Source organism: Populus alba, chromosome 1, assembly GCF_005239225.2.
Source record: "Populus alba chromosome 1, ASM523922v2, whole genome shotgun sequence".
Lineage (NCBI taxonomy): Eukaryota > Viridiplantae > Streptophyta > Magnoliopsida > Malpighiales > Salicaceae > Populus > Populus alba.
The window spans coordinates 35,664,601-35,690,660 of NC_133284.1; the positions used below are offsets into that span (position 1 = coordinate 35,664,601).

At 32.9% G+C, this 26,060-nt stretch overlaps 2 protein-coding genes across 5 annotated transcripts; both read right to left on the reverse strand.

Moving 5' to 3' along the window:
• Window positions 1-1,028: 1,028 nt before the first annotated feature.
• On the reverse strand, window positions 1,029-9,026 carry LOC118055216 (uncharacterized). Of its 2 annotated transcripts, XM_035067041.2 has the most exons (4): window positions 8,819-9,026; window positions 7,641-8,455; window positions 2,398-3,484; window positions 1,029-2,181 (listed from the first exon to the last, which is right to left on the reverse strand). In XM_035067041.2, exons 2-4 carry the CDS (start codon window positions 7,716-7,718, stop codon window positions 1,655-1,657), a joined length of 1,692 nt encoding a protein of 563 aa, XP_034922932.1. In that variant the 5' UTR covers window positions 7,719-8,455; window positions 8,819-9,026; the 3' UTR covers window positions 1,029-1,654. The 2 variants fall into 2 exon arrangements, with proteins under 2 accessions (XP_034922932.1, XP_073268874.1); XM_073412773.1 differs by lacking the exon at window positions 8,819-9,026 and having other exon boundaries at window positions 7,641-8,779.
• A 3,947-nt stretch (window positions 9,027-12,973) lies between these two features.
• LOC118055215 (uncharacterized) lies at window positions 12,974-19,330 on the reverse strand. 3 transcript variants are annotated; one of them, XM_035067038.2, is made up of 4 exons: window positions 18,961-19,330; window positions 17,709-18,605; window positions 14,238-15,303; window positions 12,974-14,027 (listed from the first exon to the last, which is right to left on the reverse strand). In XM_035067038.2, the coding sequence occupies exons 2-4, from the start codon at window positions 17,784-17,786 to the stop codon at window positions 13,513-13,515; spliced, it is 1,659 nt and encodes a 552-aa protein (XP_034922929.1). In that variant the 5' UTR covers window positions 17,787-18,605; window positions 18,961-19,330; the 3' UTR covers window positions 12,974-13,512. The 3 variants fall into 3 exon arrangements, with proteins under 3 accessions (XP_034922929.1, XP_073268791.1, XP_034922931.1); XM_073412690.1 differs by having other exon boundaries at window positions 17,709-18,662; XM_035067040.2 differs by lacking the exons at window positions 17,709-18,605; window positions 18,961-19,330 and adding an exon at window positions 16,229-17,048.
• Window positions 19,331-26,060: the final 6,730 nt, after the last annotated feature.

The window sequence follows — 26,060 nt, forward strand, 5'->3', positions numbered from 1 at the left end:
TATCTATGAAGCGAGCTTTATTTCAAATCAATTTTTATATTAGATTTTAAAATTATAGTTTGTACTAAATTAAAAATAATTAGTTTTTTTAATAATCTTAAAGGCCTGTATTCACATTGAATTATAGTTTAATTGCATTTATTTCAGACTGGGCATATATTTTTTTTCTTTAGATTTAGGAATTTTTCTTATGTTAAGATATATGATATTAATTTTTGATAGAATATAAAAAAACAAATATAAGATCGAAAAACAGATGGATAACTAACTTATATTTTTTACTTTTCCTGATTCTTACTCCATTTATTCTTCTTATATCATTAAATTACTTTATTTTCGAATTTCTTCAACTCTAACCATTTAGTCATTCCTTTTCGAGTGAAAATGTAAAAGCAATTTTAAAATTTTAATTTTCCATACAGTTAATTAACAACGTAACTTTCTTTTCTAAAATTTTTATTGTGACTGAGAAATTTATATTATTTAATATTTTTAAAAAAATATCTTTCATATATATTTTTTCAATGACATATAAAGTTATTAAACCTTGCCCGGTTCATGATATAGCTCAAGATTTAGTTATAAATTAGGTGTTAATTTATATTGACTCAAAATACTATCATTTCAGGATTTTTTTTTTAAAATATTAATATTGTTTTGATAATTTTAATTTTAAAAAAATAAAATAAAATTTTGACTGAACACAATTTGATTATCAATGATCACAGGTATGGCAAGCATATTACTAGATATCACAAGCAGCTAGAACAACATCCCTCGCACCATTTTCATGCGATTGCAAGGGTTGCCCACTTTACATTGCAGCATGCAGCACTCTCTATCCATCAAATTCATTTTCACCAAATGTTTTTTTTATCCCTAAGCATAAACAAAATAATAATCAATAATCCAATGGGCAAACTTTCTAAGCTAACAATGGATATCATGACCAAGGTGTATACATGTTGACTAAAATACAAACATTCACATGCTTGAACCCAAAGCAACAAGGGAACTACAACGAGATGGGGATCGAAAAAACAATGACACAAAAATGCCTTGCCTCTGTGAACATAAAAGGATGAAAATGTGAAAAACAGTAACAAGAAAGGTGAATAAAAGAATGCTACTACCTTTTCTTCTATCTTACATTTCTTGTAAACAAGCCTTGTATGCTACAAATCAAAACTGTTGTGGAGTTGCCAAGACCACAGCCATTTTCTTTTACATTTTCAACCAGAAAGAACTTTGGCTTGAGGCAAATAAAATAAAATTGCACAAGCTTATGCATCTCTTCCAAGCAACCCTGCTCAATTGCTTTTTCTAAATGAATTTGTGATTCTGTTCCAGGAGGAAAAAACCTGCCCTTCAATGATAACTTTGTATATGTGCTTGCTCCTGCATGCACTGCTGTGTCCGAGATCATTTGCATTCACCACCTTTTCAAAAATCAGGCAGTTCAAGAATGCGCTTCACTACGAAACTGAGGCAGTTGCAGACTACACTGTCCAAGGAATAAGAAACATGCAGCTGGATAATCAAATAACCAACTCAAGGCCAAGATGCTGCAATACCTCTCCTCAGTGTGGTCCCATGGAGGGTCCATCACATTAGATGGTGCATGATAGTCAACCGTGTCCAATTGCCAAAATCATCAGTAAGGCATTACGTATGGCAGTGCATAAACATCAGCCGTCTCGATCTGCAGAGCTTCTGACCACACCATTGGTGTCTCATCGACCCCTGATAACCCAACCTTGGGCTTCTTTGCTTGGGAATTGGTGCTCTGAAATAGCCATTCTTGATCATCAAAATCTAACCACCCTTCCATTTTGGGTACTGTAAGCACCTCAGGCAGATACTTGGAATCTGGGTGGGGTTGTTTCCTAGACACTTCAGCTATTTGATCAGTTTGTGCAGATGAATCCAAAGGTTTTGTTAAAGGCTTCGTTAAAGAAATAGGTAGTGATTCAGTTGTTGAGGAGATGGATGGAGCTTGAGCTTCTATCAAACCATTTACCAGGTGTCCTTTATTAACCACCTTTTCGGTATAGACAGCCTCCTGTCTACCTTTTATAACTGCGGTGGAAATTTGGCATGATCCCAACATTCTTCCATTCTCAGTTGATAGAGGCAAGGAAGAAGTAGGCCGTGGCAACTTATTAGGCTTAATATCATTAGCTGCAAAAGAAAACAAAAGGGAAGCAGAATGCATTAGCTGATAAAAAGCATGTGAAGTTTGGATTTGCCAAACATAATGGACTAATCTCTGAACATTTCTGGTCCATAAATATCAAAACTTGAAAATCAACACCTTTAAGAATATTATAAATCCATCATATCTGGTTGAAAGAAACATTGGTTCACAGGATTTCAATAATAGTCATTTTGACTCACCATGCAAAAATCCATTCATGTCCGAGTCCTCTTGTTTCTTTATATTTACTTCATCGACAGTACTATTAGTGCTCTCCTTGAGAAGATGTGAGGTTTTTACAGTATGGTTACCTACAATGTCAGACATATTGCTTTCCTTCAATTTAACTGAATCTTTCTTCTTATGCTCACTTTTCTCCTTTGCTTTCTCCTTCTTTTTCTTGACCTTAACCCTGACTTTATCCTTCTCTTTACCTTTTTTCTCTTTATCCTTCCGTTTATCCTTGTGTTTATCATCAGTTTCCTTTTGTTTGGTCTGATATTTCCCTTCCATCTTCTTCTCAATGTCTTTCTCCAGTGGTCTGAGCATTCCATCAATTCTAGCCAGAAATGTTCCAGAAAGGCTCTGAACACTTCCAGTAAATCTTGCCCCATCCCTGATTCCTTGCCCATCCAACCTTGTATCATCATCTCGCTTGTTCTTTTCTTTTTCTTCAACCCAATTTCCAGAGGCCTTCACCACCAGTCTGACCATTCCCTCATCCCTTTTTGCATCTGTACCAGGTAACTTCTCAAAGAACTGGTTTCTGTCTTCAGCTCTGGCTCTCTTGCCCAGCTCACGGAAAAATTTAGATTCCTTGGATTGGTGAAACAAAGTGCTGTTTTGAATTAGCTTCTGACCGTTGTAACCTGATAATTGTCCAGCAAATTTTTTGTCATTAGATACACTATTTTTATCCACATCAATTTCCTTCCCCTTCTGAGTGCACACCTCCCCACCATTACCCTCAGATTTCTCTCCAAATTTCCAGCCATCCAAGGCTTTATCTCCATTGATATGCTTAGATTGCCCAGGAAGTTTCCCTTCACCTGAGGCTTTATCTCCACCATTGTCAAGCTTAGCTTGCCCCGGAAGTCTCTTTTCATCTGAGGCACTACTTTTTTCCTTGTCCTTATCTCTGTCCTCCTTTTTCTCTCTATGCTTTTCCTTTTTGTTTTTCTTATCCCTATGCTTTTCATCACTCCTATCTTTCTCCCTCTTTTCTTTATCTTCTCTTTTTTCTCTATCTTTCTTCTCCTTCTTGTGCTTCTTTTCTTTGTCCTTCTCCTGAAATTTTTGGAAAGCAATAATAAATAATTCAACTCAAGAGAATCAGAGACAGCGTGTTCACTGATTACGCTGGAGTCTGTACATAGGCATATCACGTAAATATATATTCAACTATTTCACCACCCAAAACATCAATTCAAAATGCAAATAAGACAAATCAAAACTTTTATGCAGAAACCCGCCCTAAGCATTATCCATGAGAGAAGCAGAATGCCTGGTAACACTTTGTGCCTAAATTTATGAGCTGCCAACTTCATCACGCTAAAAAGAATTACATGAAATGAGGTCAGAGACGTAAAAGAGATGAGAAACACCCATTACCGAACATTTCCACGTTAAACATAATCTAGACAAACATTTCCTTCTGCTACGATCTCTACAAAGAGGGAGCCGGGGAAAGGGCCCTTTATGAATTAGACTAAGTTCAAAATTATAATCATCATATCCACCTAAAATAGAACCCTACCCCCCCAGGCAAAGAAATTTCCATCCTTTTCACAATGCTCAGAAAGTAGCTTAAATATAGAGTTATAATTCCATCTTCCATTTCTCTCTGGACACTGAAAGCCTGAAACCATTCCATGAAATGCTATCATTACAATCCTAAATATAAAAACTCATGAAGAACATGATTATGACATACTTATAAATGAACAGAATCCCTAATATTTGAAGCAAAGCCCACTCATCTGCATTCTAGCCCCAATATCTGCAACCTCATGTGCCTGAACAGGTATTGCAGAGATAAAAAAAATCTACATGCACCCAAATAACAGAGCTAAAATAGGAAGATCATAAAACTTGATGTGATATAAATGGCCACAGAGCCAAATATAAGCAAGAAAATAAACTACTTCATTTTTGGAGTAGCGTCATACTGATATGGAAATATAAAAAGGAGTCACATCATCTATCCCCTGGAAAATCTACAGGAAAAACAAGGTAAACATTCCACCTGTTCATCCATCAAAAGCAAATCTAAGGAGCATCATTGCAAGAGACAGATCTCCACATCTGACTCGCGATGCATATGCATACTAGCATTTACTTGGAGACTTATAAACTGTTGAAATTGAAGTTCTTGATGCATTCAGCAGACTGCGCATCTCCAAAACAGAGTGATGGATTTAAAAAAAAAAAAAAAACATAAGATGGCAAATACAATTTTTTTTTTCTTCCAATTTTGCAAGCCCGTCTCATTTTTTTTAACCTTAAAACTTGACAAAGTGAAAGAGGCCACCTAAATGAACACAAATTCACTAGCAGGCTCACAAACCTTATCTCCCTAATTTTCAGTAGAAATTGTAGAAACATACAATCAATCCACTCCTTACACATGGGATTCACTAAAATAGGAATTGCAGAAAACCAAAGATTTACTTAAGAACTCAAACAACAAGAGCTAACTAGTTAACAATCATATTCAGAATACCTTGTTTAAGGCAGGTTGATTCATCACATTTCCAGGGTGAATAGATGCAAGCAACAAGCAGGTACTAAAGAAACATTTTAATTTGAGCCAGCACCAGTAGGTGTATATTCCGATCTCATATTTACTACTTAGTTCCAGCTTGCAAGAATCTTTTTTTTATCATTATTATTATTATAAACATGCAATTACTGGTTCCTCCTCCATATAGGATTAAAAGAGAAACAGCTTAAACCAAGGATTTACCCATGAACTAGAACACCAATAGCAAAATAGTAAGCAACCATTCTCCAAAATCTCCATTTAAGACACATTGCCCATCTCCACACACCTTGGAACAAACAAACATATCTAATAATTGAATTTTAGTTAAAAGTTCTAGAGAAACTTCTAGTACTTTCTCTTATAATCCATTTATTAATCTGTGTATCCTGAAAGGACAATCTACTTTCAATAATCAGACCATAATTAAACAGAAATGTTGTAAAGCCTATTTAAGCTAAAGTACTACCAAGTAATACCACCCTAGTCAGTGTGAATTTCCAAAACATAGCAATAAGATTTCATATTACACATATCTCATCAGGAAAATCGAAATAGCATATGAGATTACGACTTAAGAATCAAATATACATGTATTTCTCTACCTCCACAAGTTTTCTTTAATGGCAGTTTAACACTCTATAGAGCAAATACCGTATAAGTTAAAAAGCAAAATTCCATACAATAAGTTAAGATAGTTATTACAAGTCTTCAATCCCAGAAGGCTCTCTGCACAATGGACCTTGAAAATGAATTTTCAGAAATTTTAGACGTTAAACTTGTGAACTTCCTATCCTGTTTTTCATTTTTGTGCAGGATTAAGGCCGCCAGATGTTATAGAGCAGGAACATCAATGTTTCATAGAAACTTCAATCCCATGAAGGACCTCAGCTGAAAAGAATTTTAAGGAATTATAGACGTGAAAATCATTTAACTTTTCTATCCTGTCAGATATTTTTGTACAAGGTGCACCCAACATCATGATGAGGCAAGAACATCAATGTTCCATTGAGGCTTAAGTGAAATAAGGGGCAAATCCAGGTGTGCTAAACCACGTAAATCCAAGAGTTTTCATTTACTGCTTTCATTAGCAATAAGAAGTCATTAGAGATTTACAATGCTGTAAAACCCTAAACATAACAAACAGTGTGGTTTCCAATTGAAAAGTTGGAAACGCTAATATTACGGCTCTCACATACTTGAACATTTAAACATTTATTTCTTGAGTTTCTCCTCATTTTTCCTATTCTTTTTTTGAATAATGAGTAAGGAGTCATATCCACTTTCATTTTTTGGGGGTACTCCTTCAACTCTGTTTGCATTGGTTTTGGGTAGTATGTTCAACCTGTCCTCGCTCTCCTCCATTACTACAGGACCTAGTATTTAAGTTATCCTATTCCTTTATTATTCTCTGAATAAAAACAGCTTGAACATCACATTTTCAAATGTAAAATACAGAATGCTTTATGACTTGCCCATTTTTTTCCATAAAAGGGTCCTGCTCTAATTATTTCATGCTAGTTTCTCAGTAGGTATTAAATTCAACCAAAAAAATCACAACACATTCCAACTTACACAGAATTCTTTTTTGTGCCATTTGACATTCCACACCCTGAAACCATTTATCCATCTAAACCTAAAAAGGAATGTGTGTTTTGAATTCCTGACCATAACAAGTGTACAGAAAATCTAATCTCATAAGCAACCATAACCAAATAAGATTTTACATGCAACCAGCATTGCAAATTGAGCTGATTATTTAACAAGATACAAAATTGGTCAACTCAATAATAAAAAAAAAATGGCACGTATAATTCTCACTCATTCAACTTAATGACACAGAGCCAATAATAAAGGCTTTCAATTAATCAGGACTCTACAAGGTTAGAGCATCTCATTGTAGATATAATTTCCTGACTCATGGAAGTCGATCATCTGACGACAAATATAAAGGTAACTTTCTAAGTTTTGACTTTTTTGAGAACAAAGCTTTCCTTCACTGCACTATATTGAAGAGCTTTCTATAATTTTGGAACTCAGTTTTATAGTCTTCTTGTAAATTATAAGCTCATCTGAGCTAATAATAAAAAAACAAAAATTCTCGTAGAAAACATCACAAGAATCTAGGATGAAATTCATGCATGGACAAAATTACCAGCACTTAAAAGTTTCTGTAAATACCATAATCAGGATGCAAAATACTTCAATAACATAACTGAGAATGCAATAGCCAGACAGATATTAAAGAATAACAAATACAAACATGAATTGATCAATTAATAAGAAGCCTGTAACCACAACTCCATATAGTAGGAACAGAAAATGCCACTGTCATTTCATCCACCATGACATTTAGCATCAAACAGCATAACGCTTTGTACATACAACGAAGATCTTATCTTTGTTTAAGCAAATCCTGCGAAAATGAATGTGCTTCATTTGGAAAGGAGTACTTTTTCTGTATCCAAAGGTAAAACTATTACATGATAATTCTATGAATGAATGAATTTAAGACAAGACAGCAAAGACTTCTAGGAAGTATTCACTACCAATGGAAAACCAAATTGGTTGCCAATGGAATTGATTCAATTAAATGTGAATCAGAAAAGAATTCCTTTTGATTGCTCTAATAATATCATGCCAAATATGCAATGTCATTCAATAAAAGGCAAGTGTATGAACCTTTTCTAGTAGGTCAACATCATCACTTCTGGCCTTCTTTTCATATCCTGGTGGTGGAAATGGAAAGCAACGCGACATTGAACAAAATCCCAAAACACAAAACAGCGATGTCTTTCACCAAAGAAAATGATTGAATTACTTTCCAAAAGCACTGTTCTGAAAAGGGAATGGACCAGTAACTATGCTCCTGTCCATACACCATGTCCCCACATTCATTACCAGGTTCAACACTTCCCCATGAAGTTTTATATCACATCCAACAGCCACGAGTTCCAAATCCACCAAAATTCCCTTCAATAACAAAGTTCAAACTAATCCACTCGATCAAATCTTCTAGTATATTACGCTATACTGCAATAATTCAACAAAAACTCAGTTGCAAAAGTAACCTTGAAATGTTTTCCTTCTTGATGAACAACTTTACTCAAATTATGTTAAACCTAAAGGTTTCTAGAGAAATGAAATTGTCCACTGAAATCCGATCTTCAGCGTTGCCTTCTGTGGCAATAAAGAACCATAACCTCCTTACCCTTGAAAGGAAACCGTAATACACAAATCATTCCCAAGTTCAAGATCAAGCATAAAACAGCCAAAAACCCAGAAACCTTTACCCTTCAATACAACAAAAAAAAGTAATTCTTGATCACTTCCAGACAATCCTAAATGCGCAATCCTCTTCCATCCCCAAAAACAAGCAATGCTCAACAATACCACTCTATGCAATTTCAAATTAACGATAAGCAATAATTGTCTAATCCACAACTCCAACCACTTGAAAGACAGCTCGTTCCCTGCCTTGCTCTTGAATCAAAACCCTAATCAGTCCAAAATCAAGAAATTCAATAAGTTCCCAGTTATGATCCAGCAAACCTTACAAAAATACAAACTTTGCAACAAGCACATAAAATCCACTTCTCAAACCCCAAAAAAACCTTGAATTCAGCTCTAAGAAAACCCCGAAACAAACAAAGAAACTTGTAGAATACATAAAGAATAAAGGGAATATGAGAGAAGCCCTTTTCTTTTTAATACCTAATCAGAAATGGGTATCAATCAAAAGCCAAAAAGAAAGATTGATTCGAAGAGTAAACTTGAAGAAAACAAATCATACACAATTTAGACAAAAAAGAAAAAAAAAGTTGTCTGAAATCAATATATCTATCTATCTATCAGATTACCTTGTCCGCTACAACAAACAGAACATTATTGTAGAGGAACAAGATCTTTCGCTTTCTTTATAGAATATGGTGAACAGAAACAATGAAAGAATTTGATCATTTTTCGTGTTTCTGTCTTGGTTTTTTCTCTGTTCCTGCTACTGTTGTGGCTCTCTAATAGAGAAAGAGGGGTTTCCTTCTATTTATTTTGTTTGTCTACGGAAGTTACACGCAAGAATGAAAAGGAAGAAGAAAAATTAGTAATAATAGAGATATGAGATTATAGGTATTTGATGACACCATTCTTAAAAATTTGGAATTAATTTTTCATTTAAATTATATTTGAGAATTTATTATTTTTTTTTAATATATTAATTTAATATGAGAGTGTATTTTAAATATCATATAATAATAGATTTAATTTTAATTGAAGTAAGTTGTTCTGGGAATACTTTTACTATGGAACTTTTTAAAGTTATATATATATATATATATATATATATATATGTTATAAAAAAGTTTCCTTGCGAAAACAAATGAATTTTATTAACTTAAGAATAAATGAAAATAAAACTTTAAAAAGTATAGCCAATAATAATATATAATTAAGTTAATACAAAAATATATAAAAGAAAATATAAATATCATGTTATTTATATTTGATTAGGAGGATCGATATCTCCATAAGTATTATAATGATTATGAAAAGATTAGTAATAATTTCAGTTTGTTATATATGATAACATGAGGTAATTTTTTAAGTTAAAAATAATAATGTAATTTTTCTTATCATGAAAGTTACAAAATAAATTATATAATATTTATTTTTCCTTAAAATATTTATTATATAAAAGGGTGATCAAGTATCATTATGCTATTGTAATAATTAACATTATTAAAAAAAATTTAGAAAAGTTAGGAAGTAAGGTTTTGTTTAGTTAACCCAATTTTAATTCAAAAAACATATCATGGTTTTATTTTTTATGAGAGAAGTGAGCAATTATCATCTTAATTAAAATTCGAGTCACGAGTTAAACAAATTAGTTTGAAATAAAAAAATAAATATGTTATTTTAAGATTATTTAAAAATAATAATATTATTTTTTAAAAAATATATAAAACCAGATTTTGATAATATTGATCCGGTCATGGGTCTATCTCATATATAATTTTTATCCGTTGTAATTTAAAATCTAACTTGAATGAGGAGTCGGTTCGGATAAATAAATTACTGAGTTAACTCGAAGAGTCACGCATACTGAGTTTAATAACTAGCTATTCCGTGTGCATTTGTGACCGAAGTCACTTCTGTGAGAACTGACGAAGAAAGACACTGAAATGCTCGAGAGTTTTTTACTCTTTCTTCGACTATTTAGTTGACCGAAAAAACTCGATTAGGATTGTGGTCAACTGCAAGTTCAACTGCGAACGTCCCGGGTTCGAACCTTAAAGAATCCCTGTCATACCACTGGGCTTGCGTTCAGTGGCCCCGGTGGCCCGGACACCGGTTATCAAAAAAAAAAAAAAAAACTCGATTAGGAATAAGTTTTAGATTTGGAAATCAACGAATTAATGGAATAATCTATTTTGAGCAAACCGATTTTTAAATCTCAACTCCTCCGAGTGTTTGACGTGGACTAGATTTTCTAGGACTGGTGGTAGAGAGAGAGTGTTCAACTTCACGATGATGAAGTCTTGTACTTGTAGACTATAAAACTTTACGATGAAGAATAATTCCTAGGCATGTGACCGATGGATGTTATTCATGACATCACATTCCTTCTTACATGGAAATCAAAATCTTTCGTTGTAAGAGATAATGTTTTAAAATTAAAGATATATAAATAGAAAGTTATTTACTGTTTGTGATAGTGGCTAATTACTATATTCAAGTGTTTATGATTTTTTTTTTTAATTTAAAGAACTTTATATTAATGATATAGGTTTGAATATCTGCAAAAACATTATAATTAGAGAATTAAAGATTACTTGATGTAAAAGTAAGTATATTTATAAGAAATGTATTAAATAACTTAAAACACTTTAAATTTATGGAATAAAAATGTTTGTTCTTGAGTTTTAAATTGATTAATACTCTGAAATCTATATATTTTTATTCTAAGAGATGAAAAGTTCTTACATTTTACCTAAATAATCCAAGGAGTAATTATATACCTTGTGAATCCTTTTTGATGATATTAATAAAAGATAAATATCTCTTATATTAGTAATGAGATAATAAATATAGTAAGTTCACGAAGGAGACTCTGTATACACCTATGAATATAGACATAATGATTTATTATATCTTTTATATTTTTTTATTGCAGATAATCGTTACAATCAGATATATAACCTTAAAACTTGAATATTACCAAGTTTTTTGAATCAATTTTCATTAGATTTACATTACATTTACCTTAGTTAACTATCAAACCTAAATATTTTGGATCTAATATATTTATTAGATCTATTTTATTTAAAATAATTTTTATTTGTAAAAATCTTAAACAAAAAATTAACTCTCGCAAAAGATTTCAGGAATGTCATTTATCTTTGAACGTTCACAAAATCCCACATTAGGAAACACATACACACCTTCCAAACAAGAAAATGACTGGCTGAAATATTGCCTTTGGAGGAGCACTTCTCCATGACCTTCCAAATACATCACTCTTTTAGGCAGCTATTCTATGATCTATTGTTCGGTGTATACTTTATTGAATTATGATTTCTATTTGATAAGTAAGGAAAATTATAAAAGCAATATATATGTTATGCAAGGATGATAATGCCCTCATACCGTGTCATGTATACAAATATAAAAATAATAATCTAATTCTCTTTTAATTGTTAACTAACATATTATTTTAACGTCAATTGATAAATAAAAGCAACAGTTTATATTAAAAAAAAAATCATTTCATATCGTATTATTTAGATTTATTTTATTAATAAAATAGGTTTTTTTCTCTATTTTTATTGAATTATTTGTTAAAAATAATTCTTTCTTTATTTTTATGGTTATTTTATTTGTTAATATATCTAAGTGATTGTTTATTTGTTTTTTAAATATATTTTATTTCTTTCATTTATAGATAAAATTATTGTTTTATTTTATCTATTTTATAAATTTAATTATTAATTTAAATTATTTTTTTATTATTTTTCAAATAATCAAATAATTCTATATTACATAAAAATATATTTTTAATAATTTTGTTTATTTTTTTATGTAGTTTTCGAATTTATGGAGAATAAAGAATGGGTTACGTGGTAAAAATGTTTAGATAAGTTTTATCTCATGGGACAAAGTAGGTTTGTCTTGGAAGAATGGTGGGATATAAACTCAAACTTAAAGATGACAAAAAACTATTTCTTGTCTTGTTATATATGTATCATGTATTACATTGATTTGTTTTTTATGTTTAGAATTGAGTTTTAAAAATATGTTTGGTTTTAAAAAATATTAAATTAATATTTTTATTTAGTGATTTAAGATGGCTTTAATTTGCTAAAATCAAAAATAAAAAAATATATCTTTCACCCCAATATTAAAGATACTTTCATTTGAACAAGTTTCTTAGGTGTTATAATATAATCATTAGTGTTTTTTAAAAAAATTATTTTTTTATTTTTTTAGCTTTAAATTATTATTGTTATTATAATTTTAGATTGGTTTATATGCTAATGTAAAAAAAAAAAAATTAAAATATACATATATTATTTTGATATATCTCCAAGTTAAAAACACTTTAAAAAATAACATTTATCACACTCCTAATCACACTTTTAGTAGAAATATTTCCAGTGGTCTTACAAAACCATAAAATCTTACATAAATTTTAATAGTAAAATCCCATGCCATTGCAAGGATGAAAGCACAACAAGATATAGTTGATAGTTAGGGAGAAATAATATCTTATTTATTTATTAATTCGAATATTAAGACTATAATTTAATAAGGCATATTCATTTACACCTCAAATATTGAACAGAATTTCTAAGCCATAAAAAATAAACCGTGTTAAAATTTACCCAGGAAACAATTTTAGGAGACAAGCACAAAACAATGGAAAGACGATCAATCATAAAGCAGAGACCAAGGTGTACCTGTGTCGACAATACCAAAACGAGGCAGGAGACCAGGCAAGAAAAAAAATTGAAGGTGGTGAATAAATGAATGCTACTACTTTTCTTCTATATAATATTTTCTGTAAATTAAGCCTCGTATGTTACAAATCAAAATTTGTGTGGAGTTGCCAAGACCACAGCCATTTCCTCCTACATTTTTCAACTGGAAAGAGCTTTGGCTAAAGGCAAATAGAATAAAATTGCACAGGCTTGTGCATCTCTTCCAAGCAACCCTGCTCAATTACGTTTTCTGAATGAATTAGTGATACTGTGCCGGGAAGAAAGGAGGAAAAACCTGCCTGTTCGTCCTCGCACCGGCATGCAATGAAGTGTCTGAGATCATTAGCTTGCATTCACCACCTTTTCAAAACTCAGGCAGTTAAAGAATGCACATCACTACTGCCTTGATACTCTGGCAGTTGCAGACCAAACTGTCCAAGGAATCAGAAAAATGCAGCTTGAGAATCGAATAGCCAACCCAAGGCCCAGATGTTGCCATACCTCTCCTCGATGTGGTTCTACGGAGGGTCCAACACATTACATTGTTCCAGATGGTCAACCATGTCCAATTGCTGAAATCATCAATAGGGAATCACGTATGGCAGCGCATAAACATCAGCCCACTCAAAGTGTAGAGCTTCTGACCACACCAGTGGTGTCTCGTCGACCCCTGAAAATCCAACCTTGGGCTTCTTTGCTTGGGAATCGGTGCTCTGAAATAACCATTCTTGGTCCTCGAAATCAGAACAATCTTCCATTTTGGGCACTGTAAGCACATAAGGCAGATACTTGGAATCTGGATGGGGTTGTTTCTTAGACACTTCAGCTATTTGATCCGTTTCTGCAGTTGAATGCAACGGCTTCCTTAAAGAGATAGATAGCGGCTGAGTTGTTGAGGAGATTGACAGAGCTTGAGCTTCTATCAAACCATTTTTCTTGTGTCCTTTATTATCCACCTTATCATTATTGACAGCCTCCTGCTTACCTCGTATAGCTGCAGTGGGATTTTGGCAGGTTCCCAACATCCTTCCATTCACAGCTGATAGAGGCAAGGACAAAGCGGATCTTGGCAACTTATCCGGCTTAATATCATTAGCTGCAATGGAAAACAAAATGGAAGCAGATGCATTAACTTAAAAAAGTATGTGGAGTCTGGACTTGCAACACAAGGGGTTAATCTCTGTGAAGGAATTTCTGATCAATCAATATCAGAACTTGAAAATCTACACCTTGAATATGAGAAAACGGGATTATAAGAAACATTTGTAGACAAGGTTTCAGCAATAGTCATTTGAATTTGACTCACCATGCAAAAATCCATTTGTGTCCGAGTCCTTTCGTTTCTTGATATTTACTTCATCAACAGCACTATTAGTGATCTCCTTGGGAAGATCTGAGGGTTTTACAGTATTATTAGCTACAGCATCAGACCTACCACTTTCCTTCAATTTATCTTGCTCTTTCTTCTTATGCTCACTTTTCTCCTTTGGTTTCTCCTCACTTTTCTTCTCCTTATCCCTGACTTTATCCTTCTTTTTGCCTTTTTTCTCTTTATACTTGCGTTTATGATTGCTTTCCTTTTGTTTGGACTTATCCTTCCCTTCCATCTTCTCAATGTCTTTCTCCAGTGGTCTTGGCATCTCATCACATCTACCTTGAAATGTTGCAGAAAGGCTCTGAGTACTGCCATTAAATCTTGCTTCATCCCTGATTCCTTGATCATCCATGTTTCCATCATCATCTCTCTTGCTCTTTTCTTTTCCATCAACCCAATTGCCAGGGGCTTTTGCCACCAGTCTGACCATTTCCTCATCCCCTTTTGCATCTTTACCAGGAAACTTCTCAAAGAACTGGTTTTTGTCTTCATCTCTGGCTCTCTTCCCCGCCTCTTGTAAAAATTTAGAATCCCTAGCATGGTGAGATAAATTGCTGTTAATTTGAATGAGCTTCTGACCATTGTAACCTGAAAATTGCCCAGCAAATTTCTTCTCACCAGAGATGCTATTCTTCTCCCCATCCCTTTCCTTACCCTTCTGAGCAATAATCTCTCCACCATTACCCTCAGATTTCTCTGGAAGTTTCCTGCCATCCAAGGCTTTATCTCCATTGATATGCTTAGATTGCCCAGGAAGTTTCCTTTCACCTGAGGCTTTATCTCCTCCATTGTCAAGCTTAGCTTGCCCCGGAAGTCTCTTTTCATCTGATGCGCTACTTTTTTCTCTATCCTTCTCCTTTTTCTCTCTATGCTTTTCCTTTTTGTCTTTCTTATCCCTATGCTTTCCATCACTCCTATCTTTCTCCCTCTTTTCTTTATCTTCTCTCTTCTCTTTATCTTTCTTCTCCTTCTTGGGCTTCTTCTCTCTCTCCTTCTCCTGAAAATTATGGATAGTGATATAAAATCATTCATCTCAAGAGAATCAGAGAAAGACAGGAATCCATCACATAGGTGAATCACGTAAAATATAGTCAACCCTTTTACTACCCAAAACTTGAGAACAAAATGCAAACAATACAAATCAAAACTTTGACATGGAAGCCTGCTCTAAGCATCATCCATGAAACAAGGACAATGCCATGTACTTCCTGTGTGCCTAAATTTTAACTCATTCATTTGTCATTGCCAAATTAATCACAATGAAAATCATACAAGAAAATAGGTCAGATAGGTGAAAGAGATAAGAAACAACATCCTGGAGCAAGTAATACCCCTGTAGACAGAAATGCCAGAAATAGTCCACCCACCCAAACAATTCCTTCTTCCAAGACCTCTAAGAAGTTGCAGCCAAGGACAGGGAAACTCTATTGACTGTAAGTTCAAAATTCTAACCATCTTATCTGCCTCAAATAAAAACCTACTCTCCCAGGCAAAGATATTCCCATCCTTTCCACAAAAAAGCTCGAATATAGAGTTATAATGGCATCTTTCCATTTCTTTCCACGTAATAAAAGTTGGCAACCATCAGATTGAATAGTATCATTACAACCCCGAACAAAAAAGCTTATGCAGAACATGAGTTATGCCATACTTGTGCAATGGACATGATCCCTGATATTTGAAGCAAAGTGCACTTACCTGCAATCTAGCCCCAATACCTGCAACCTTACATTTCTGAACAGGTATTCTAGAACTATAAAATCTCTTTGCAACCCCAATATGAAACTAAAATAGTAAAATCATGAAACTTGATGTGATATAAATGGCCATCAACACCAAATATGAGCAAGAAAATAAACTGCTCCGTTTCTGGAGAAGCATCATACTGATAAGGAAATATAAAAAGGACTCAGAACATCTACCCTGTAAAATCTACACCAAAAGAAAGCTAAACGTTCAGCCTGTCCATTCATCAAATAATTTTTCTAGCATAAGCAAATCTGAGAAGCAACATTGTTGCAAACCTGCAAGAGACAGTTCAAAGTAAAAGAGGCCACCAAAATGGACACAAATGCACTTGTAGACCCACAAACTTCATCTCCCCTAATTTCGAGTAGAAATTACAGATAGATATAATTAATTCTACCCTTTCAATTGGAATTCACTAAAACAGGAATTGCAGAAAACCAAAGATTTGTGTGTGAACTCAAACACCAAGCACAAAATTGTTAAAACAACCACTTAATTCCTTATTTAAGGCAGGTTAATTCATTTCACTTTCCAGGGTAAACAGATGCAAACAAAAAGCAGACACTAAAGGAACATTTTAATGGGAGCCAACACAAGAAAGTGTTTTTATCTCATATAAATTATTATTATTATTATTATTATAGACATGAAACTTTCCACGTAGGATTCAGAGAAACAGGACTTAACCAAGGATTTAACCATGAATGTTTACCAAAGCAAAACAGTGAACAACCATTCTCAAAACTCTCTATTCATTCAAATTAGTGGCACAAAAAAAAGGCTTTCAATTGATTAAGATGAAAAATAAAAAGGTACATTATAAGTTTCAAGTTTTTGAGAACAAAGCTTTCCTTTACTGCACTACGTTAAAGATTTTTTTATTAAAAAAAATTGGAACTCAATTCCATAGTCTTTCCATAATTAATATGCTTGTCTGGGCTAATAATACAAATAAAAAATTCTTGTAGAAAACGTCATAACAATCAGGGGTCAGATTCATAGAAGAAAAAATACCAGCACTTCTTCCTGATTTCTGATGCAAGAAATTTCTGCAAATACCACACTAAGGATGCTTAATACTCCAATAACATAGCTGAGAAGGCAATGGCCAGACAGATTAAAAAACTACAAATAGAATTGTGAACCAATAAATCAACCTGGTGTACATGACCAAAACTATCTACAGCACAAACAAGGAGACAAAATCCAGACTGAGCTTAAAAATAACAAATAAAACCATGAATTAATCAATTTATCAGAAGCATGTAACCACAACTATCTGTAGCAGGTAAATGCCACTTTGTCATCTCATCCAACAAGACCTCTTAGCTCCAAACAAACAGTAGAATTCTTTGTTCACATACAAGCAAGATCTTATCTTAGTTCACAGTGTATGAAAATGAATGTGCTTCATTCAGAAAGGAATACTGCTTCTGTATCCTCAGTAAAACTATTAAGTGACAAGTCTAAGAGTAATTAAATTCAAGACAGGACAGCAAAGACTCTCAAGTATTTAACACCAATGGAAAAACAAAATGGTTCTCATTGGATTGTTTCGATTGAAAGGAAATCAGAATAGAATTCCTTTTGATGGATATAATAAATATTGTGCTGATTATGCAATGTCATTCGGTGAAAGGCAAGTGTATTAACCTTTTTTAGTAAATCAACATCGTCACTCCTGACCTTCTTTTCATATCCTGGTGGTGGGAAGGGAAAGCAACGCGACATTGAACAGAAACCCAAAACACAAAACAGCAATGCCTTTCACCAAAGAAAATGATTGAATTACTTTCCAGTAGCACTGTTCCGATAAGGGAATGGACCAGTAACTATGCTCCTGTCCATGCACCATGTCCCCACATTCATTTCCAGCTTCAACACTTCTCCATGAACTCGTATATCACATCCAACAGCCACGAGTTCCAAACCCACCAAAATTCCCTTCACCGTAATGCACACACCAGTGAGGCGGAATTCACAGGAAATTAATTTCAATGCAGTACTTTGCCGTTAAAAACAATTAACTTCAAAAGCCAAGCTCAAAACTAATCTGCTCGGTTGAATCTGCTATTATACTACACTATACTGCAATAGTTCAACAAAAACTCAGTTGCAATAACTTGGAGAAGTTTTCCTTCTTGATGAAGAACTATAATCAAATTATGTTAAACCAAAAGGTTTCTTGAGAAATGAAAATTGCCCACTACAATCTGATCTTCTATGATGCCTTCTGTGACAGCAAAGAATCATCACCTCCTTTCCCTTAAAACCAAACCCTGATACACAAATCATTCCCAAGTTCAAGATCAAGCACAAAATATCCAAAGCCCAGAATCCCTCACCCTCCACGACAACAGAAGCACAAATTATTGATCACTGCCAAACAATCCTAAATGTGCAATCTTCTTCCATGCCCCAAAAACAAGCAATGCTCAACAATACCACTCCATGCAATCTCAAATTTGCGACAAGCAAAAATTGTCCAATCCACAACTCCAATCACTTGAAAGACAGCTCATTTCCTGCTGTGCTCTTGAATCAAAAACCCTAATCAGTCCAAGATAAAGAAATTCAATAAGTTCCCAATTACGATCCGGCAAAACCCTAAACAAAAATAGACCAATAAGCACAAAAAATCCAGTTCTCAAACCCCAAAAAAAACCCTTAAATTCAGCTCCAAAGAGAACAAAAAATCAAAGAAAGTTGTAGAATTTATAAAGAATAAAGGGAATACAAGAGAGACCCTTTTCTTTTTAGTACCTAAGTGTAAATGGGTATCAATCAAAAGCCAAAAAGAAAGCTTGATTCAAAGAGTAAACTTGAAGAAAACAAATAGCACGCAATTTAGACCAGGAAAATAAAGGGTTGTCTCAAAATCAATAAATCCATCTAATCAGATTACCTTGTCCGCTACAACAAACAGAATATTATTGTAGAGGAACAAGATCTTTCCCTTTCTTTATTGAATATCGTGAGCTGAAACAACAACAAGCCTTGATCTTTTTTTCGTGTTTCTGCTTAGTTTGTTTTCTCTGTTTTTCCTATTGTTCTTCTCGGAAAGGGGTTTCTTTTATTTGTCTTCGGAAGTAACACGCGAGAGAGAAAGAGAAGAGACAGCGAAGGAAAATACGAGACGGGAAGAGGGACTTAGGTCCATATAATTTTGTGACTCTCTCCCTCACTTGTGTGTGACAAAGAAAGAGAAAGAATTGCTTTGAGAATTGAGAGGATGTATTTTCCTCGACTCTTCTTCCAAATATTTTTGCTCACGCTCTAGTTGTCTATCTTGAATTTACGCACCTATATGGAGAATGTTTCTTGCATTGCATGTGGACTCCATTTTATGGGATTGTTTTTAAAGACTTTTATTGATGGTACGGCATCTTGTTGCCATTGTAGGGTAGAAAGCTTTCACGTGAAGAATTCCTAGTTTCTAAACCATGTGATCACTTCCACCTGTCTTCTACTACGAAAAATATTATTTTTTAAAATATTTTTTATTTTTAATATTAACATACTAAAACAAGCCAGAACATCAAAAATATAATTTTAAATAAACAAATCAAAATTTTTAAAAAATATTATTCAACCATACTCTCATATATACTATTTAATTGTAACTAATAATTCATTGCCAAGTACATCTTTCTCAAGTAATTATCGTTAAAGAAACAAAATAAATATATTTATTATGCATACATGTTAAGATTTGATTAAACTAAACTCACATTCATCAAAAGTAAAAATATATACAATTGATACAAGCAATCATTATCGAACATGAAAAAAAAAATCATGAATACGTTACAAATGTATTCAAAACAAAATGCACGTCAACATATATTTGTGATTCATCATTCTATAAAACAAATTAATAAATTGTTCAAACAACAAATAAATGGGACCAGAATTGACCTTTATGAGTCATTGGAGTCGGCTAGAACATGAAAAAAAATATTTCTAAGAAAGATGAGAGATCAAACACCAAGAAAGGGTTGTTATTACCCAAATTGGACTGCTATGTCCTCCATTTTTTCCTTCTTCTAGTGCTAGGGTTTTTACTAGTTAATTTTGTAATAGTATCTTTCTTTCAAGCTCTATGTGTGTGCTCCTTTTGTCTAAATGTCTCTCTCTCTATTTATACTATTTGAGATCCTCTACGAAACAAGAAAAACTAAACTAAAAAAATAATATTAGACAATTATGCCTGATTAATTAATTGCATCTTTTTAATGTGTATAATATCTTCCAATAATTTTTTAATTTTTTTTTATCTTTCTATTTTTTTTCTTCTTTTATATAATCTCTTATTATTCTCCAATAATTTTCCAATTTTGTTTGATCTCACAACAGTCCCTTTGCTCTCTCTTTCTTCTCAGTTTCACTTCCTAAACTAGTTCTTCTTCTTCTTTTTTATTATTTATTTTGAAAAACATATTTTAAAAATACATGGAAAAATTAGGGGGTATAAAATAGGTTATAACAATTATCATGCTAGAAAAAATAGGGGTAAGAAATGAGTTATGACAATCATCATCCTATTTATGAGTTATTTTTTTGTATATAGAATTTTTTTTTAATTAGGTATAAGATATGTCTACAATACATACATATATATATATATATAAATACAATATTATTTTAAAATTTAAATATGATAGGATAATATGAGCAAATCCTTGTACCATCTTAATCAACACCTCCAAAAAAAATAATGATAATAGTTCTAAAAAAAAACATATTGATGAATAGCAGGGCAGGCAACCGGGCATGACCCTTTTTCTAATTTTTTATTTTTTTTTAGTTTTTTTTTGTCATCTTGATAAAATAAATTTAGATCTGCATACTTTTTATTTTTAACACGGTTCTTAAACACTATCATAAATTTTTATTTGAATTCTATTGTATACTTTTTTCAATTATTATATATATGATATAATAATAATTATTATTATAATTATGAAAACTTGATTCAAATTATTTTCTTATTTTTTAAAATTTTAAATAGATTTTAAACATGATTTTATTACATTTATAATTTTAAAAAATAGTATATTAAAGCTAATACATTTAAGTTCCACGATTCAATAATTTGCAAGGATGAGATAATGAATCTTCTTGATATGGAAAAAAAATCATTAAATTGTCAAGGCAATTCCACATTCAACTTGTAGATTCATATCCATGATGATATTTCAAAGATCATATCAAGCTCTAGTTTAAAACTTCTCAAAATAAGCCGAGTGGGATATGCTTACAAGGTTACCACTTAATAATTTCATACAAGGTTGGTCACTCAATCATAAGCTAGTTTTCACTCATTTTCATATCATCATTTATTATAGAGATTGTCACATGGCACAATCTCCTTATTGGTTGAAAACTTCTTATCAAAATGGACGTATTCAATATTGTCTTCATTATTATCTGAACTCTTTAAAATAATAATATTATTATTTTTTATTTATTTTAACATAGTAATTTATCTTTGAGATAATTAAAAATGTAAATTTATTTCCATCATGCTTATGGACATTTTTGTTTTTTGTTTCAAAAATGTTTTTGAAAAAATTGAAATTTATTTATTAACTTTAAATTAATATATTTTTAGTGCTTTTAAATTATTTTGATGTGTTAATATTAAAAATAAAAAAATATTATTAACATGTATTTTAATATAAAAAATTATTTAAAAAGTAACTATAATCAAATAATTTTATTATGTTGAAAATACTTTATTTTAATTTTTTGTTTAAATTAAAACTCTTTGAACATATTTATGCATAATCATTGTCTTGCACACTAGAGCAATGAGTGATCAAGCAGCAGGAAAATTGATTTTGATGCCCTTGTATGGGTTGAGAACAAATGCACGCGCTATTGAAAGCGCGTGGCTAACACAAGCTCAATAATAGAAGAGTTTTAAGAAAAGCCATTAAGCTAGGAGCACGTGGGTAGGTCCCATTTGTCACCACCGTACCAATCAGCATCAGCACGTGGCACCTCCCTAGCCTATCAAAGCATCTATCTGTCCATACACGTGTCATTATATCACAACCTACAAAAGAAGATAATCCATCCATTCCATGACACGAGTCTTCTTCTCTTCAGTGCCAATGGTCTCTTTTTTATACTGGAGCACGCGCCATGGAGCATCGTTGCCTGGCATGTTTTGCCCTAATGGAAAAGGAAACGGAAAGGGAAAAGGAAAATCTTTCTTCGAGCTCAAAATTCCTTTCCCCGAGAAAAGTTTTACATCATCAAGATTAAAAAAAATATTTGATAGCTGCGATAATAATTATTTTTTAAATAATATTTTATATTAAAATATATATTAATAATATTTTTTTATTTTTAAAAAATTATTTTTGACACCAGCACATTAAAATAATCCAAAACATATAAACTATTTTAAATTTTAGTAAAAAAAAGAAATTAAATTTTATGGGAAACCGCGTTCCCAAACGCTTCCTAAGTATTTTTTAATAATATTTGAAATTATTTTTTATCTTAATAAAAATTAAATTATTTTTTTTTAAATATGTTTTTATAATTCTGATTTGCTAATATAAAAAAATAAAAAACTTAAAATTTATGTGTTTTTAATTATAAAATATTTTTATAAAAATATATTACACCTTATTCTTGAAAATAACATGGTGAGGTAAGAGGAATGTATGCATGGCTCCTTCATTGTTCAATATAAAAATATAAAAATATTAGTGGATTGACATTTGATTTAAATTGAGCAATTATTACAGTTTTGTCACAATTAGTAAAAATATTAGTGAATTGATATTTAGTAAATATTATGTTTTTAAAGTGCAACATGGTAAAACTTTACTATTTCACCAATGTTTTTTGAAATGGTGCTATTTTATCAATTTCTATGTTTAATGTGCTATTTAATAATAATAAAAAATCCTTCCATGGGTTTATTACCAGGGAAAGAGAGATTAGATTGGATAAAGATACATGCCATAAAATGGGAGTGAATTTGGTGAGAACCCTCATAAGTCACGAGCTCTATAATTGCAAAATAATTAAAATCGAATCTATTATCTTTGGTTCCCAAAGGGATGTTCCTACAACTAAGATCCGAGTTTTTTTTTTATTAAAATATCTTCACGGGTGAAGATTTAGGGATACGTGAGAGCTATCTTAATTATAATTAGCATTAGGGCCCTCTATTAAAAAAAAAAAAAAAACGATTTTCCTCAAATGAGATTTTTTTTTTTTTGTGAAACCAACAATCTCCCGTGAAAAGAGTTCTGATGTCTCACCAGGAAAAAGAAAAAATAGAGAAGATCTGGAAGTGTCAACATAGATTTGGAGCTGACAATCATTGCTGGAATGCAATAAAAACTGGCATGTGAATATGTAGAGCTGAAAAGGGAACATTCAGCCCTTTCCCACATGTATATGCTATGCTCCTAATATTTTGTCACGTCCAGGTGCATGAGTTTTCTACTCTATTTCTCTCACACCCACAATTTATGGAAATCTATCTTATTTTCTTCAAAAAAATAAAAAATAAAAAAAGGAGGGCACGCCCAATGATTTCACTTCATGATGTGCTTACTATATATATGTGTGTGTGTGGATCATTTAACTTAAAATGAATGGTAAAAGAAATGGAAATTGCATCAAATGATTACCATCTCAAAAGTTTCACGTCTCTCTTGTGATGTATTCAAGAACTAAAGATTGTATAGATCATGAATAATACTTGTTAAACAGAAGTTCTATGGCTTAAATAGCCATTACAGCTGGAACATAACAGAAAAGAAATAAACCACGTCTTCACATCCCGAAAACTGAGGTAACCGAATATAAGACTTAGTCGTAGCTCCTAAAAGCTAGGAATTTATTCAAACTAAATATTGCTTGCATTAATAGGACTCTAACATCTCCTCCCTTAAACTGCACTTGCTGAAAGTAAGTCAGTTTAAAAAAAAACTTCATGCCTTCATGCTTTGAACTCCCAGCATATTACGTAGCTTCAAAAATGATTCAAGCTTCAACGGCTTTGTCATGATATCTGCCATTTGCTCACTAGTGCCACAATGTATCAGCTCCACAACACCTTCCTTAACCAAGTCGCGTAAGAAATGAAACTTTATATCAATGTGTTTGGTTCGTCCGTGAAGAACTGGATTTTTTGATAACTTGATTGTTGAGCTATTATCACAAAAAATCTTGACACACTTGCATGACGAAAAACCGATACTGTTGAGCACTCGTTTCATCCAAATGCTGTGACAAGCACATGCTGCAGCTGCTACATATTCTGCTTCAGTGGTGGAAAGAGTTACTACAGGTTGTTTCCTTGAGCTCCATGCAACTGCACCGCCACTCAGCATAAACACATATCCAGAAGTGCTTCTTCTATCTTCTATATCACCCGCATAATCACTGTCAGTATAAGCCTCAAGATTAGCAGAACTGTTCTCATACTTCACTCCCAAGCTCCCCACGTTCTCCGCACCTCTTTTGTAGAATACTCCCAAGTTCATAGTCCCTTTCACATACCTGAGGACCCGTTTTGCTGCAGCCATATGAGATACTTTCGGGTCTGTCATGAATTTGCTTAACAGACAGACAACAAACATGATTTCTGGTCTTGTTACTGATAAATACATTAGGCTGCCGATTATTTGCTTGAATGGTGTTGAGTTTATGCTGGCTTCTTCACTGCTCTTTACCAGTTTCGTTCCTGGCACAATAGGATTTTTCACAGGATTACAGCTTCCCATTCCAAATCTTTCCAAGACTTCCCCAGCATACTTCATTTGGCATAAATGAATTCCTTCACAACTCTGCTGGACCTCAACTCCCAGAAAATATTTCATCTTCCCCAGGTCACTCATGTCAAATTCTAGCTTCATTGACTTCTTAAACTTCTCACATAATTTAACATCATTCCCTGTATAAATTAAATCATCCACATAAAGACTAATGATTAAGAATTTACCGTCAGCTTCATGTTTGAGGAACAATGTATGCTCATGACTGCATTTCTCAAAGCCCTCCTTTATGAAGAAACTTTCGATTCTGCTATACCAGGCTCTTGGAGCCTGTTTCAGGCCGTAAAGAGCTTTCTTAAGCTTCAACACTTTATGCTCTTCCCCTTTATGAACATATCCTTCTGGCTGCTCTACGTAAACTGCCTCATTCAGTTCCCCATGAAGGAATGCACTCTTGACGTCCAGCTGGAAAACAATCCACCTTTTCTGCGCTGCTAGAGCCAAGATCAAACGAATGGTGTCCCAACGAGCCACAGGTGCAAAGACTTCACTATAGTCAATCCCATACCTCTGAGCATACCCTTTGACTACCAAACGTGCTTTGCATTTGTCCACTTCTCCCTTTTCATTCAACTTTGTTCTAAAAATCCATTTGACACCAATAGTTTTTATTCCTTTCGGCTGACTTACAAGATCCCATGTCTTGTTTTTTTCTATAGCTGCAATTTCCAAATCCATTGCTTCCTTCCATTTTTGTTCTTTTACTGCATCTGCATAGCATATTGGATCATCATGTACCATGAAACAAGCCAAGTTTGACTCGTCAGGAATGTTGTCTCCACTGACATAGTCTTCCATCCATCGAGGTGCTCTCCTTACTCTCTCCCCTGATCCTGCAATATCTTCTCTTTCTACTTCTGTATGTGGAGCAGCAGGATCATCTTCTTCTCCCAACTCTTCTGTATCCTGTCCTGCAGCAGTATCAGCTTCTCCACCCAACTCTTCTGTACCCTGACCAACTGCTTGTACATGGTCATTGTCTCTTCCTTCTTCATCATCATAGTCACTGACTTCCCCATCCTCAATATCTTCCCAGGTGAAGACATCATTTTGGACCTCACCAGTACTCTGAGTCCAATTCCAGCTTTCATTTTCTTCAAACACAACATCCCTGCTAATGATCACTCTTTTGGCATCAGGATCATAAAGCCTATAGGCTTTGGATTCATCACTAACACCAAGAAATACACATCTA